Below are 15,269 nucleotides of genomic sequence, written 5' to 3' on the forward strand. Positions count from 1 at the left end.
TACGTTTCCCAAAGGCTTAGGGAAGGATCAAGTCTGCGGAAAATTCAATTTTTAAAAATCCATGTTTCAGGTAATTTCAGCAGGATAAATCGAGCGTGATTTTTTAAAATCTGAGTTCAAATCATCGATGGTCGTTTTTCTCTCTACTTAGGTATATAGTAGATTGTTCCTGATCCTTTTCCTATTCCTATACAAGATCGACCTTTTGGAATCTAACGTCGTCATTTTCAGCCAATCTGCAGCTTCCGGCTTCTAGCAAAATTTCAAATGCATCCCTTTATTATCAGATTTCTTCTTTAACCCAAGGAAAAAGTCTTGTCGAATAAGAGATGTAAAACAGAGGCCCAGAGGGAAAACTCCTCTGTATCCGCCTCAATTCCATCCTGCCTAGGTATCACCAGTTCTAGCAATAGCAGCTGAAGTTCACCTCCGAGCATTTGAAAACAAAATTTAAATCAGTAAAGTAGAATAGAAAAATTTATTGTGAAACTCTTAATACCTACCCTCAGTGTTATCGCACATCATTTCATAAGAGAAGAATGGCGGTAGGAAATTGTTCCTGTTGGCTGTACTCTCGCTCGGTATTAGTCTGGTAATTAATCATCAATTTATCAGCAAGTCACTAAGTGATAAGTATGTATTATTGTATCCGATTGCGTTTAACCATTTACAGCACTACAGCTGTAGATACAATGAAGGACAATTCTGCGAATGGTTTAGAAAAATCTCTAAAATGTTTTCTCATTATCATATTTCTTACTTGTTGCTTGCAGCAAAATGATTCCCAATCTAAAGCAGTAGATACATAGTAGATATGCGAGTATGAAATTGAAATGCACGTACATTCTAGTCTCAAGTGAAGTTTGAATTCCAAATCTCAGACCTTTGAACATTGAACTTCACTCTTATTATAATTTCCATCATTCCTGCAATCATGGAGCACATTAGTTTGCCTACCTTCTAGAATAGAAGGCGGGGATGAATTGTGTCAAATGATGCCCTTTTTTGAATAAGTATAAAATTAAGTAGGCACTAGGCAGATATGTAGTAGTTATCAGGTTGTCAACTTATCCACTTATCACCAGTAACTTTGAGATTGAGAACTATACTGATATGGTTCATGAAAGCAAACAGAACAACAACAACAATAATAAATCCATCTACATACAACTGCAAATTTCGTTTGAAAAAAAATTATTCTTCGACTACCTAAATGAAAAGTAACAAAACTGGTGATTTTATTTAAAAAGAGACCAATACTTAGCATTTTGTGAGTAAATAGTAGCTATCGATATTTTCCCATCAAGAGAAAGACTCGTCTATTTCAAGAGGGAGAGGGAAAAGAGATATTTCCTACGCATAAAAAATTGGAGAGGAAGCACATGTATTTGCACAGAAAATTCAGATATGCGATTGTAATCCACCTACGTTTTTCTTGGAATGATGTACAATACATATGTAAAACTGGTTCTGGAAGTATTCTGAGCGAGGGTGGTTAATAGAGGAAAGATAAGCATGAGAAAGGGATGCAGGTGATGAAGGAGAAAAGAGAAAGCAGACACTTTCGGATGTTGGAATGTACTGCAACGTTATCCAGGAGCCTAAAATGCATTTATCACTCGAATAATAACAAAAAAAAAACAACATATGCCAGAGATTGTTTGGAGGGGTGTGGGGGTTCTTTTATTATAATACAACTCATCTTCTAAGTATTTTTTCGAGTACTTAAGAAGAATAGGTACACAGTTAGTCTAACATTTTTCGAAGAATTCTGTCTAGATGCGTGGAATCAAAGGTAGAGAGAAGAATGCATCAGAGGCGAGCGTTCAAAGTTCTTTCTTATTCACTTTTGCCTTTTAGTCTTCCAATAGAAGGAACTAAAAAAAAAAAAAAAATACAACAGTAAAATATTACAATTTTTCTATTTTAGGCTTGAAATCACCATAATCGACACAATGTTTTTTTTACCACGTTCTAAAGAGAAGTCAAAGCACTGACAACCAAGCCACTCGAAATGAACGGGATCTATTAATACAGATTGAGACACCTTAACTATCGTTTCAAAATTCATTAGTCATAAACATAATATACCTATACCTACCTACAGGTACGTATTCTAGATTTCGTCTCGAGATCGACGCTCGAGATAATTCTAAAATTATCATCCTCTAAAAGCCTCAAGTACTCTTTATAATCATTGAAAAGTGAAAATGTAATTTTTTTCAAATTGTCATAGCTACCTTCTGACCTTGTCCTACCGCCGATAGTGAATCATCGCTCAGTTATACTTGCGTCAAGATGTAGCGATTCGTATTGATTACGAAATTCATAACAGTGTATCGTATTATGATTATAAACGTACTTACGTACATACACATTCATCGAAGTTATGCGATCAGAGAAATCATTTACTAATACTTAATTATGTCAACTGACGAACGCCTAATATTGTTGGACTGAATTTTCAATTCGTAGAATATCTGAGAAATTTACGTAGGTACTACGACGAATCAACACTCAGATGCAGAGTATTTCCTTCGAATCAATCTCGCTTTCATTTTTTTATCATTTATGATTACTCTTTCGATACTGGCTTTCTGTTCATGAGCAAAAAACATTCGACTGCAATCAATTTGGAAACATTTTTTCATCGATAAGCGAATTTAGATTACTTTATATTCAATTTTATGCCATTTGCGATAAGGTAGGTATGTATTTATAAAAGTTCAGCAACCAATAATCCATTTACATAAATTTTCAACATTTGGTAGCATCTGGTAGTTTTGTCGATTCGCTCGTCGTGTTAAATACATAATATTCATGTATCTACTACTTAGCCCTTTAGACAGGGCTACGATTAGGAGTATATCCTGCTTCGCCTTCGGATACATACCAAAATAAACATACAACAACGTACACCTTATCTACATTGTATATTTAAATTTAAAACAACATAAAAATATAATCATGCATAGTAAATGTTAAATTAATAATAAAAATTAACCTAGGGAGAAGCCTCATATCGCAAAAAAAGATTTCAAATAATAAAACAAACGATAATCACACAACTAATACAATATAGTACGGGTTAACTTTTACCTAAAAAGAAATAGTAGTAGTTAATTAACTTAGAATCGATAGAAAAGAAAAAAAATAGGGGGAAATAACTTCAGTGAACGAATAGAAATAAGCAAAACCCATAATGTACATGAAATGAACAAGGTAATTTATTCAATTACCGTAAACGTTTTCGTCGCTGAATGCGATGTATAAAAAGTAATCTTCTTCGTGATGTTCCTGCACAACAACAAAATAAATACGTATAAATATATGGTAATCGTTAGGACGATTGTGATACTACGCGTGGAAATAGTGTAAAATATCGTCGAACCTGATATAAGGATCCCATCGTAGCACTAGTAGGTGGAATGACATTGTTAACGAAGAAAAACAAAGCGTCTTCAGGACGAAGGTGAACTCTCTTACGGATTAAGAAATAGAATTGGCCAACAGTTAAATCAGACGGTACGAGGTATTTTTTCTTATCTAAGTCTCCAATCCGAGCTTTCGGGGCTTTCTCGACGATCACCTGTTAAACAAAAACAAAACAGATGATAAAATTCACACAATAGGGCGACTTATTAAAAATTCTGCGTAATAAGCGAAAAATCAACGAAGATGGCAGGCTCATGTATCGATACGAAGTATTTCAAATATTCCACACAAGTCGACGTTCGAGTCGATCATTTATAAATAAATTTGTCTTTGAAAGTTAAAAGTTTGGCTGCAATTATTAACCTCAATGACGTAATATTTTCATTATTTTGAAAACTGCGTTTTTACAACGCCAACCTCGCGTAGAAGCAGAATTAATAGCGTTAATTTCCAGCTCAGCTGTCATTTCAACGCGAATATAATTAAGATAAATGTGAAATTGAAACACTCGATGTGAACCTAGAGTGCAGAGAAAGGCTACTTTGTTCAAACATGGACTACGTTATTCAGCGTAAATCAAGATTATAATGGTAGATATTTCAACTTACTGGAACTCTGTCGGGGTATTTCTTACGGATTTTTTCACCTTCTGTCTTCCTAGCTTCGAACGAATGTTCTTCTTTGTAATTAAATTTCATTTTGGATTAATTAAAAGACGAAAAATAAAACCAAATTAATAAAATTCTGAACGAGAACAATAAATAAAAACACAATGAAAAAAGTTGCTTAGCTTATTTGCTCTCTAATGATAAACAAGACGTCATTCGTCAGTGTTGCCATATCATTGTTTTTGAACTAACATATATGATTCGGTAATTTACGTGTAATTACTCTATTCGTATATCTTTCGTTTTTGTACATTTTTGATTTTATAATTTTTTTCTGTTAGTCTTAGTACTTAGCAGGGTTGTACATGTTTAAAACAAAAATGTTTTAAACATGTTTAAAACACGTTTAAAAGAAAATAAAACAAGTGAAAAAAAACAGAACGATGTTTTAAACAAAAAAAGCCGTTTAAAACTGTGTTTTTTTTTGTTTTAAACGTGTTTTTTTTCAACTCCAATTTCCTAAAAAAAACACGTTTTTTTTAGTTTTTTGTTGAAAAAATGTGAAATAGAACAAGCTGTATTTTTAGAGACAAATTTTGTGTTTTGATTCCAATTTTTCTATATTTCTTGAACTTTATAGCGTTTTTATGACGTCACGTCTCAAAAATTGATGTCTGGTGAACCCAAAACAAATGAATTTGTGTTTAAAACACATTTTAAACGTGTTTAAAACGCGTTTTAAACACATAGTTTTAAACACGAGAAAAAAACTGTTTTAAAACCAAAAAAAAACGTTTTTTTTGTTTTTTTCAAAAAAAACACGTTTTTGTACAACCCTGGTACTTAGTAGATTGTTTCAAATTTGAATATAAAATGTTTTCGTGTGTGTATTTTCATATTGTGTTGTGAGGTAAAAATTTCGTGTAAATACATTAGTTTTAGACTTTAGTCTTTAGGGATTTCGTTTTATCAACATTTTTGTCATTTTCCATTTTTCCCTATAGCGAAATGTAAATAATTTTATTTTTATTTGATAAAATTTTGTAGTTCCAGTTTCATTTAAAAAAATAGATCTGTTGGAGGCTCCAGAAACCAGAATCCAGAAGAGAACTACTCAAAATGGTTCGAAACTGTTACCAATGGATTCGGCGCTGCGGGTCCTAAATGAAGTAGGGTGTGTACCACTGTACCTACATACTTATACCGAACTTCTGCTCATCTGCTGTATATATGTAGATCAATTCAGTGACATTTTCCTCCATTTCGTGCCGAAATTTGATTTTTGAAAATTCATCAAAAAGTGAAAAATGCACTACAAGTTGTAACACCTGAAATTTTGGAGCAAAGTATATATTTTCCGCTTGCTATTTCAACCTAACTTCGTGTGATCGTGTGGTTCACAACATATTATCTGTTGAGATACTTACTTGCCTTCTTCGTAAATTTATAGAAGTCCGACTACTGTCACAACAGGAATTTATATCGCAGTTCTTTCCAAGTTCATAGAACATGTGCAAAATACCTATTGTAGAGTTAGATTACACCATAAATATGAGAAATCGATTATTGATTCAGGATTCTGTAAACGCTGATATTTGAAAACCAAAAAATAAATCTTGCCGAGCTTCTGATAATATGGGAGCTTTATAAAAAAGCAAAAATGGAGGTAAACTGTAAAGTATCCTCTGCAAGAAACGTTTTAAATCAGTGCTACTACCTATGTTTTTCGCTCAAGTTTACTAAATGCATAAAGTTTCAAATTAACAGAAAAGTCTGACGAAATATCAGAAAATAAATCTCGATAGTCTGACATAATTTCAGGAAATTGGTTAAAAATCACATACCTAGCAGTGTCAAAAATTCACTGAAATTTCTTCCAAATTTTTATGTTTAATACCTATTAGGTTTATCGAAATGTTGAAAATTATTTTTCAATTTGACAAGCTCCAAGTGTTGAAAATTGATCAAATGTTTTTACAAGTTTTTAACAAGCCTGATACCTACATAAGTATATTTAATATTAAGAATTTATTGCGTTTTTTTCCAAATTCTTAAAATTTGAACGAAGTAGGTAAAGTAAAATCAGCTCATACCCAAAAACCCAATATCTATGAGAAATTCATCAAATTTTGTCACCCAATTTTTCAACTTCAGACACAATATTATGCTTATGAAGAATTCAACAATCTTTTTCAAGTTTTCAAAAATCAGTGTGACAGACATAAACCAGCATCATGCATGGACCACCTTAAAAAATTTTGGACCGGCTCTTGGCCCAAAAAACATATCTATTCGTCAACAATTTTTTAAAAAATGATCAATTCCTGACATTCTGAGTCAAGATAGTCGAGTCTGAGTTTTAAGAACTTGGAAAAAGGTCAAACTCTTTCAAAATGACTTCCAGATATTTTGTCAAACGTTTGAAAACTTGAAAAATACACTGTTAAATTCTTTTAATTATATCAGATTTTTGAGAACTTTGAAAAAATTCTGCGGAATTTCCTTCAATGGAATTTCATAATCAAGTAACTCATCAAGCAAAATACGTTATCCATGACTTACAAATTTCTTTGGAGAGGAAGAAACTGAAGAAAGTCTTACTCTCATCACCCAAGAAAGGTCAATGATTTCAAATGAAATTTTGACATCTCAAGATAATGAGATATTGCTGTGCGCAATGAGTAATAGTTACGAACTACATATTCAGTGGCGTAAACTGTGGGGGATGGGGTGAGGGAAAGTACAACCCCCTCCCCTACTGTACATATTCTAAAGATTATGGTAGATACGTAGGTAACAGGTACACAAATTAAAAAACACATTTAAAAAGAAATTTATGCACAAACATAAGTTCAACAATAGGTAAGAGTAAAATTAAGAGTAGGTACATAAAAACATTTCTGTGTACGTACCTAAATAAAATACCTATATTAACTTAAGTAACATCATAAGTACATAAGAGACTAATAAATTTATATCAATTTTCTTTTGAATGTCTTCACTTCTGTCTCTCAATCTATTCATACGTGAATCGAGGAAAATTGAAATTCCAAAAGCTCTATAGCAAGTTGCTCAAGGAAAGTTTTTATAAAAACATCAACGATGTCATCATAAAAAAAACGATACATTCAATTATGATATATTTTTCGTTTAATCCACATTAAATGTCGAAAATGTGCAGTGCAGCTCGCGTAATAATATAAGTACCGATTTTATATTAAAACAACGTTAGCATTAGGTAACCACACGGATGTAACGTGAGCAGCATGGAGGCTCCTATAGAATTAATCATATTTGACTCGCTATTAATTTTATATTTTTAAATTTTTTTTAGAAGGAATGGAGGAAATGTTACTCCATAACCTGTAATACAGAATGGCTCAAAAGAAAGTTCCCGTTTTTTATGCTAAGGGTTCACATAATTATGTACCTACTTTTACATGCGTTTTCCTTCAAAAATGAATGCTATGCAACTTATACAACGCCGAAAAATGGTAAGTCACGTACTTTTAACATTAGGGTGACTCATGTTTTTTTTTGGTGGGAAATGACTTTTGGGCCACTCTATTATGACATTTTTTGTAAGACATCTAATCTCTTTGTATTTAGAGGAACGAAAGCCCTTCAACATTCAAAAAAGATGGCAACTTTCAAGTTGCCACAGACATGCCTTTAATGGCTGTATCTGTAACTGTAAGAATGGATGTGACGTGAGAAAAGTAATTTTGTTCAACACAAATAATGAACGCAGCTTAAGCTGCGTTCATGATTGTCCATAATCAACCGTAATAAAAGTTACGGTCTGCTACGGAAAAGTAAAATACAAGAATTCTTATGGCGTAGTTCACGTTGTCCGTAACAGTAACTTTTTGTTTTACAGAAAAGAACAAATAAAATTACAGAAAAGTAAAAATTTTTTTACTTTTCTGTAACAGGCCGTAAGAGTTACGGACAATCATAAACGCACCTGTAATTTTGTTCAACAGATTACAAAATGTAAGTATTTCGTTTTTTATATCATTATTTATATCAAGTACATTTTTTTTTTTTTGTGATACGTACTTAGGTATCTACTTTTATTTTGAAATTTGTGATTCATTTCAGCAGTCCATTACTGCTTACGAGTATTATTTCAAAATTTCAAATTTATCTCTATATTAAAGTTAGAAATCCCTTATTGCACTTTATGTTTATTCTGATTATTTGAATTTGATTTATAAAGGAAGTACGAGTATACCCCATGTTTAGTCATGTTAGGTATATCTTTTGTGTCAATTACTTTGTTTATCATGTATTTTTGTGCTTTAGCAGCAATTTTTTATTTCTTATTTTTGCCCACAGGTCATTCAAATGTCACTCGATACGATGTTGATTTTTTTCTCGCGAGAAAAGCTCCATAAGGACGATTGATGAGCTTCGTTTGGCCTATTAAACTGATTTTTCCCTAGCTATTGTACCAAATGCATGCAACTTGCGAGAACGCCGAAGGAGGGACGGGAAAAGCGGGGTTTCCGCGTGTAAGCGCTCGTAGCAGTTTTATTTTACAGTACTCTGAGGTACTACAATATTCAATTGCAAGTTTTTTACATGTACAGTGTACACGTATGTAGTTACAGAACCTTCAAATTGATTATAAAAAAATTGAACTGAAGCGCCGCTCTAGTAAGTAATGTTTTTTTTTCAATCATTATTATTTTGATATTTTTAAAATGACGACTGTATTTAAAACACATTTTTTTGACATTGTCAACCTGGTACCAAAGTTAAGAAGAAAAACTTTTCGGCAATAGGTAAATTTTTTGCAAAAATTTAATTTCTGGCACAAAAACGAGAAGCGTGATTTTTAGTCAATTTTTCGGATAAAGTGAGACTTTGGAATTTTCTCTTTAAAAAAAAACGACAATTTGAAGCAATTTCAATAATGCGAGAATTTTTCAAATTCTGGCAATAGCAAAAACCTCAATTTGTAGCAAAACGCGCTAGCACTTTAAAAATTTTAGGAAGAGGAAAGACTTTTTGGCAATTTAAGTTTTAAAAAAAGGTGAGATTGGGACTTTTGATTAATTTTCAATTTTTTGGTCGAATATCGCGCCATTTGAATCTGATTTATTTTTTTTGTGAATCACCCTATCTCTGTTCGCTATAGTAATATGGGCTACCCGCTTTTTTCATTTCATAGACTATATGCGTGCTATCCAATGGGAAAAAATTCAAGATGTGTTTTTAAATGGTTCTAAGATGATGTAACCAGACCATACGGCGATTGGTCACGTGTACTCTCTTTTCTCTCTCTAAGAGTAATTTGTCAAGTTTAATAAAAATTTTCGCAAAAAATATATATTTTTTTGGTAATTTCAAGTACAGTTTGGGAAAGAACCATGGTTTCACTATTTACTTCGTATTTTACTTTTTCAGTGTGCCTCACAAAATTTCAATATGAAAAAGTAGGACTTTGGTAGGACTTTTAGGACCTTTAGCAGGTCATTTTTCGAGCACTTATGGCATTTTTTAAGGCGGAGAGTCAAAATTTTACATTCAAGTTTTTAGCCAAATTTTTGTAAAAAAATGTTCGCTTTTCTGATGTCTTCAAACACCTTATGATTTCATTTTAAACAAAAGTAGACGCCAAAAATATAACGTTTCACTTCAATTTTTCGTTTTAATTTCTCCTTATAAATCTTAAAAGTTGATGAATATCACATCATTTTCGCTTAAAATCAAATTTTAACTATATTATAATCTTCAATTTCATTTTTCAGAAAATGATTTACATAAAAGTAACAGAAATTCATCTCAACGAAAACTTTGATGAAATTTTAAGTAAGACAATTCAAATTATTAAAAATTATTTAATGTACCTCTGAAATAACCTTTTTGTTATTTTTATAGTTGAAGCCTATGTTACGCTGTGGAATAATTATGAGATTCCGGTACATGTGTCATTGCCCTTAATGCAGTCATTGCTCATCGTGGCTGTTATATTCTTTATGTGGCATTTAATAAGGTATTATTTTTAAAACATCTATATATAATAAATAATATGTAGTATAAATGTACATAATTTTATTGAATATACTTTATCTTATTTAATTTGCTTTCTATTTGTGTACGAAATATCGTTGAAACACGTTGATAATAAGTAAGTAAGTTATTATTTTTTTCATTGTTGATGTGCTGAGCGTTGAGATATACCTTGCTTGTTGCCCAGAAATGTCGTAAATGTGCTTTGAATTGTTACAAAAGTCTTCGACACCCTAATGACTTCGTATAGTATTGTTGTACTGTGTGGTTGGAAGATGAAAGATGGCGTGTGAGAGAAGATCAGAGTATGTAGGTACACTGAGTATTCTATCGAAACTTTTCCAAATTTCAGATTAGGGTGGGTGTAAGGTGAAGAGAGTTCGTACCATTTGAAGTGGTAACGTAACGCTAAACTGGCGAAAATCTACAGGTAAGTCACTTTTTTTCAAAAATGAGTTTAGGGCCAAATTAAATTCACACTGAGGAGTGGAAAAATGTAGTCCATTTAGATTTTGAAAAAAATTGACTTTTTTGGTTAAAATGGTTTTTAAAAAGAGGAGAAGGGGAGAGAAATGAGCCTAGACCAAATCTGAGGCGAAAGGAAGAAAATTTCAACATTATAAATCCTTCTTTTTCATTGTTAACTTTCGTAACTATCTCCTCTCGTCATTAAAATAGCGCGTTAAATTCAAATGAAATGCAAATGTGTATTTCATCAAGTACCGTTTGAATAATGAATATGTAAGAAATATTACAACGTTGCCGCAATGCCTTATTGGCCTTGAATGAATTAGGTTGGTATTTTCTTACAGATTTTGATTGTCAGTTCACCACCGAAGCCTTTTTTATGACTTTTTCAGGGGGTCAACGTCAACTGTTGTTTCTTAATCATTTTACCAGGTAAAAAAAATTAAGATACCTATCGATTGGAAAAACATAATTTTTCTATCCCCTTTAATAAATGATAGAAAAGGGGTTTTAAAAGAAAACAAGTAAAAACTAGTTCAGTATTGAATAGATAAAAGGCTCTAGAATCGAATGATGTATTTTCAAAAGTTGTAAGATGAAAAGTATTTAGGAAAAACCTTAGCAACGCAACTCAAGTTTTTTACGAATTTCATAAGGAAACATGAAAAATTTGGCTATGCAAAGTATTAATTCTACCAATTTTATACAAATCTTATAAACTGCGGGTTTTTCACTTAATCGTGCTTTGCAAGGTCCATCTATACTTGACCCTCACTGTGTTGTCAGATCTCAAAAATGTGATATTAGTTTATTTTTAAGAAAAACTTGAGGGGTAGAAGAAATGAAGAATTATGTGAAGGATATAAAAAAAACTGGTACGTTACCCGTATCTTCCAATTCAACTCCAAAATTGAAAAAAAAATAATTTCATATGAATCCGCTCCTTACAATTAATAATCAAATCAATGAAAATTAAAAATATTACGCCTCCGAAATAACCTTCCTCTTATATTTACAGTAGAACTAAGGTAACGTTTGGAATTATGACATTCCATTATATGTATTTATCCCTCATTCCCTCCCTTTATGGAAGTTAGTACTGGTACTGGCAGCACTATGTACTGTATTGGTAAGTCATAAGATTTATTTTAGATTTTTTTAGTTTTGGCGTAATAGTACAATATGCACATAATTATTTACTAAATATATTTTATCCTTTTCAATTTGATTTTATATTTGAAGCCTGTTGTGCGAAATTCATGTGGCACAAAGTTTTTGCACAGTTGGAAAAATTTGCGATTTGTTCTACAAAAAAAAAAAAAAAAAAAAAAAAAAAAAAAAAAAACACGTCAAAATAGAATGAGAGAAAATAGAGAAATAAATGAAGTCTCAAACAACAGTTTTTGTGCAAGATCGCAAATTTTTGAAAAATTTCTGAAAGTACCTAATTTTCAAAATCATAAAATGACTTACTGATACTCGGGTATAGATATTTGGGGGCATTTTTTATCATTCTTGAAGATAAAATTCTTACTCGCCTGAAACAAAATAAAAATAAATAGCCTACCTGTATTGGAAAGGATAAGTGATAAGATAACATAATAATTTCGGTGCTTAAGTCAAGTTCATCGAGGTATGGTTATGAAAATTTTTTAAAAAAAGATCAGAGTGAAAAAATATCAACATTTTACCTAATTAAGCAAGAAAACAGAAAAGTGAAATTGAATGAAGTATATAGAGGGACTTTTGTCTTCAAGTTTCGCTTTATTGCGTTTCCATCCCTCAAAGTTTAGGATATCATGATTCATCCTTATTTTTTTATTTTTCTCGAAGTCCAAAGAAATTTGTACTTAGATTAGAACTCCCTCATCAAATTGGGGGAAAAAATGAAAAAATCAAATTTACCCAAAAATTTCTGATTACTGCGTCAGAATTCTTCTTAAGAATCCCTTTCTCAAAGAAAAGCTTTCTTCGGTCCTTCAAACAACGTTGGTCCCACGGATCAAGTCTCTCCTCCCTGCAGTTGGAAAAAATCAAGAAAAATGAAAACGCTGATTTAGAGTTGCTGATGAGATTTTTTTGAAAATTCAACGTTTCTGTGTGAGAATTTGCCTAAATGACCAAGTTTTCAAAAAAAACCTTTCTCGGCCCCTCAAACAATGTCAACACCCTTGTATAAAGCCTCCTCCCCATCCCCTCACCAAAAAATTTAGATTAAAAAAAATCGAAAACACTGAAGTCTTTCAACGTTTTTTATTTCTGGTTTATTTCTTTTCAAATCACTCACTCCCTCCCTCCATCCATTCAAAAAACCTTTCCTCGACCTCTCAAACAATGCTACTACCCTTGCATACAGACCCCCCCCCCCCCAAAAAAAACCGGAAAAAATAGAAAAGAACAAAAATTGAAATGAGTAAAAAAAATTATTTCTGGTCAAAACTTTTTCAAATACGTACTTACCCATCTCGTTGAAGCAAAAACTTCCCTCGGTCCCTCAAACAATGTTATTGCCCCTGCATAGAGCACCCTCTCCCTCTTAAAAAAAGTCAGAAAAATGACTAAAAATAAACAAATTTGAAATCTGTCAACACTTGTTTTTTATTTTTAGTGAAAACTATTCCATACACCCCTGCCCCCGTCATTCCTTTCTTTCAAAAAAGAAAAAAACCATTTTGGATAATTTCTAAACTAGAGGGGGACACTGCGCGACTCAATTTCATGTTGAGGTGCTATCATTTTGAGAAAATTATACTCATAAAAGCCAAAATCCAGATATTGATGCAGTCACAGGTATTATATGTAAGTATGTACGTATCTATAAGAGCCAGCTTAAATTTTTCTATTCATCCGCCCCCTCCCCACCCCCCACGAATTGAAAACGGATTTCGTCAGCCTTTTGAGCAGTTCTGTAAGTTCAAACTTCACTCAAAATGTTGCCAAGTTAAGTTGGAAAGCTGCAGGATTTAGATTATACCTGATTTTCTACATATCAAACGCCCTGTAATTATTAATCGACAGTGGACAGATTTTAGAGAATTTTTTTGGAAAATTGGAATTTTCAAAATGTTGCTGGAGGCTCGACCAGAACGGCTGAACACCATCTTCAGGTCACTCAGACTTGAATTTCAGCATTTCAACTTTGATTGAGCTAAATTTCAATGGAAATTTTGGTATCCAAAAATCTGCTCGAGGCTTCAGAATTGTTCAAAACGACCGGAAACAGTTTCCAAACGTTCAAGAGAGGGAGGTGGTTCAAAATGAGATAAATACCAAAATTGAAGCTGTTTTATTTGGATCAGGAATAAATCTGATTTTCGAAATTCATTTCTATTCAAAAATGGGGGCCAAGCTTCCTCTTCAAGGAAAGTTTTGAATCGTGAATATGCTTTCTGCTAAAGTAAACTCAATAGGTAAGTACTTGAAATTTCAAATTAAAAAATGAAAAAAAAATTGACAAAACATCACAGCGTTTTTTCCGAAGGTTTGACAAGTCACTTTACTTTTTTTCAGTTCTCAAATCACGCTTAAAATCTAGAAGTCTACTTCAATGTCACTTAGAATATCAGAGACGTAAATTTTTCCAGTTTAAAAGTCTGGTGCAATGTCACAAAATCATTTCAATGTTGTACAAGTTCTTCGAAGTTGCTCAACACTTTTCTTGAATTTTTGTCTAATATCATCAGTAGGGACAGAGTAGGGTCTTTTACCTACAAGTTTTTGAAAGCCAATGTCTTACAATTAAGCGTCATGTGAAGTAGCTTTGGACAGTCGCCCAGCTCATAAAACAAATCAATGTTAATATTTTAAGCTTTCTTCACATTTTTTTCTAGGCTTTTAGATTTTTCAATTTTTGTAACATGAAAGAAAATTTCATTCTACAAAACAAAATATAATTTTAGGACAGTGTTTACACGAGTAGAATCGATTTTTATCGAAAATCCAACCTTTTTATTTTTTCAAAATTTAAGGTTCTACTGCATGAAATTTTAAGATTTTTGCACATTTGGTCATATTTTTTTATTGTCTACAAAAAAGGACTTACGTAAAATTTTTCTAAATTTCATAGTTTTCGACTTATGAAAAATTCGCAAGAAAATGGCATGACCAGCATACCCTTAGGCCTAGACGAAAACTCTTGATAAAGCGAGATACATAAACGACGTACTCTTTCAGGAGGCGAATAATGACATTTCAAGATTCAGTTTGAGTATGTTCTTCTTGAAGGAACCCCAAATTGCGCCGAGATTTTTTGCTGAAAAAACATAGAAATAATATGCAAGCTAATATGTACTTATATAGACGTATATGTATAGCATACCCTTGGGGCTTGGAAAAATTTATCGCTAAATTCATCAAGACATTGATTGCATATAGTACCATCGCATCATAATGTGGTGCAAAAGTTTGTTTGATTATCTATCGAGCAACTACAGCATAGAATCTGGATATAAATAAAACAAAAGTTACTCAAAATGTAATTCCGATCAATTATTAAATGAAACTGAATAGTAAATACCACTGTAAAATGCCTTGGTGGCAGCCATTTCACAAGCACGGTTTTTCAATAGATATCTTATCTTGATTCTTGAAACTGCGAAGACAAGACAACAGACAACAGTAGAATTTAATAGATACAAATCGCCATTATTGGCGCAATTCAACGTGGCAGGCTGGGAGTGATGGAAACTTGAAATGTTGTTTTTTCCCACACGTCAGCTTGAAATTTCCCATTTTTTC

General features: G+C 32.2%; 1 protein-coding gene and 1 long non-coding RNA gene across 4 annotated transcripts in view; both read right to left on the minus strand.

Annotated features, from left to right (window-relative positions):
* The window catches only part of LOC135835800 (uncharacterized), a 467,845-nt gene extending 452,627 nt beyond the window's left edge, over nt 1-15,218 (minus strand). For 2 of the 3 annotated variants that reach the window (XR_010556949.1, XR_010556950.1), the window contains exons 1-4: nt 15,049-15,218; nt 14,851-14,973; nt 12,438-14,784; nt 11,842-12,070 (exon numbers count right to left, since the gene is read on the minus strand). This is a non-coding gene — a long non-coding RNA (uncharacterized LOC135835800). Of the gene's footprint in view, nt 1-11,841; nt 14,785-14,850; nt 14,974-15,048 lie in introns of those variants that run through there. The other variant, XR_010556947.1, reaches the window with a different exon arrangement.
* Nucleotides 2,915-4,232, minus strand: Atg8a (Autophagy-related 8a). The gene is made up of 3 exons (XM_065350222.1): nt 4,044-4,232; nt 3,392-3,589; nt 2,915-3,297 (listed from the first exon to the last, which is right to left on the minus strand). The coding sequence occupies exons 1-3, from the start codon at nt 4,131-4,133 to the stop codon at nt 3,232-3,234; spliced, it is 354 nt and encodes a 117-aa protein (XP_065206294.1). The 5' UTR covers nt 4,134-4,232; the 3' UTR covers nt 2,915-3,231.
* Nucleotides 15,219-15,269: the final 51 nt, after the last annotated feature.

This window comes from Planococcus citri, chromosome 2 (assembly GCF_950023065.1).
Source record: "Planococcus citri chromosome 2, ihPlaCitr1.1, whole genome shotgun sequence".
Classification (NCBI taxonomy): domain Eukaryota; kingdom Metazoa; phylum Arthropoda; class Insecta; order Hemiptera; family Pseudococcidae; genus Planococcus; species Planococcus citri.

Bases quoted from the DNA above. Each gene is read 5' to 3' on its own strand.
- Atg8a (XM_065350222.1), bottom strand. From the start codon at position 4,133: ATGAAATTTAATTACAAAGAAGAACATTCGTTCGAAGCTAGGAAGACA. The intron at 3,590-4,043 runs GTAAGTTGAAAT...TTTGTTTAACAG, and splicing joins AATACCCCGACAGAGTTCCA to GTGATCGTCGAGAAAGCCCC. The intron at 3,298-3,391 runs GTTCGACGATAT...GTTGTTGTGCAG, and splicing joins CGATGGGATCCTTATATCAG to GAACATCACGAAGAAGATTA.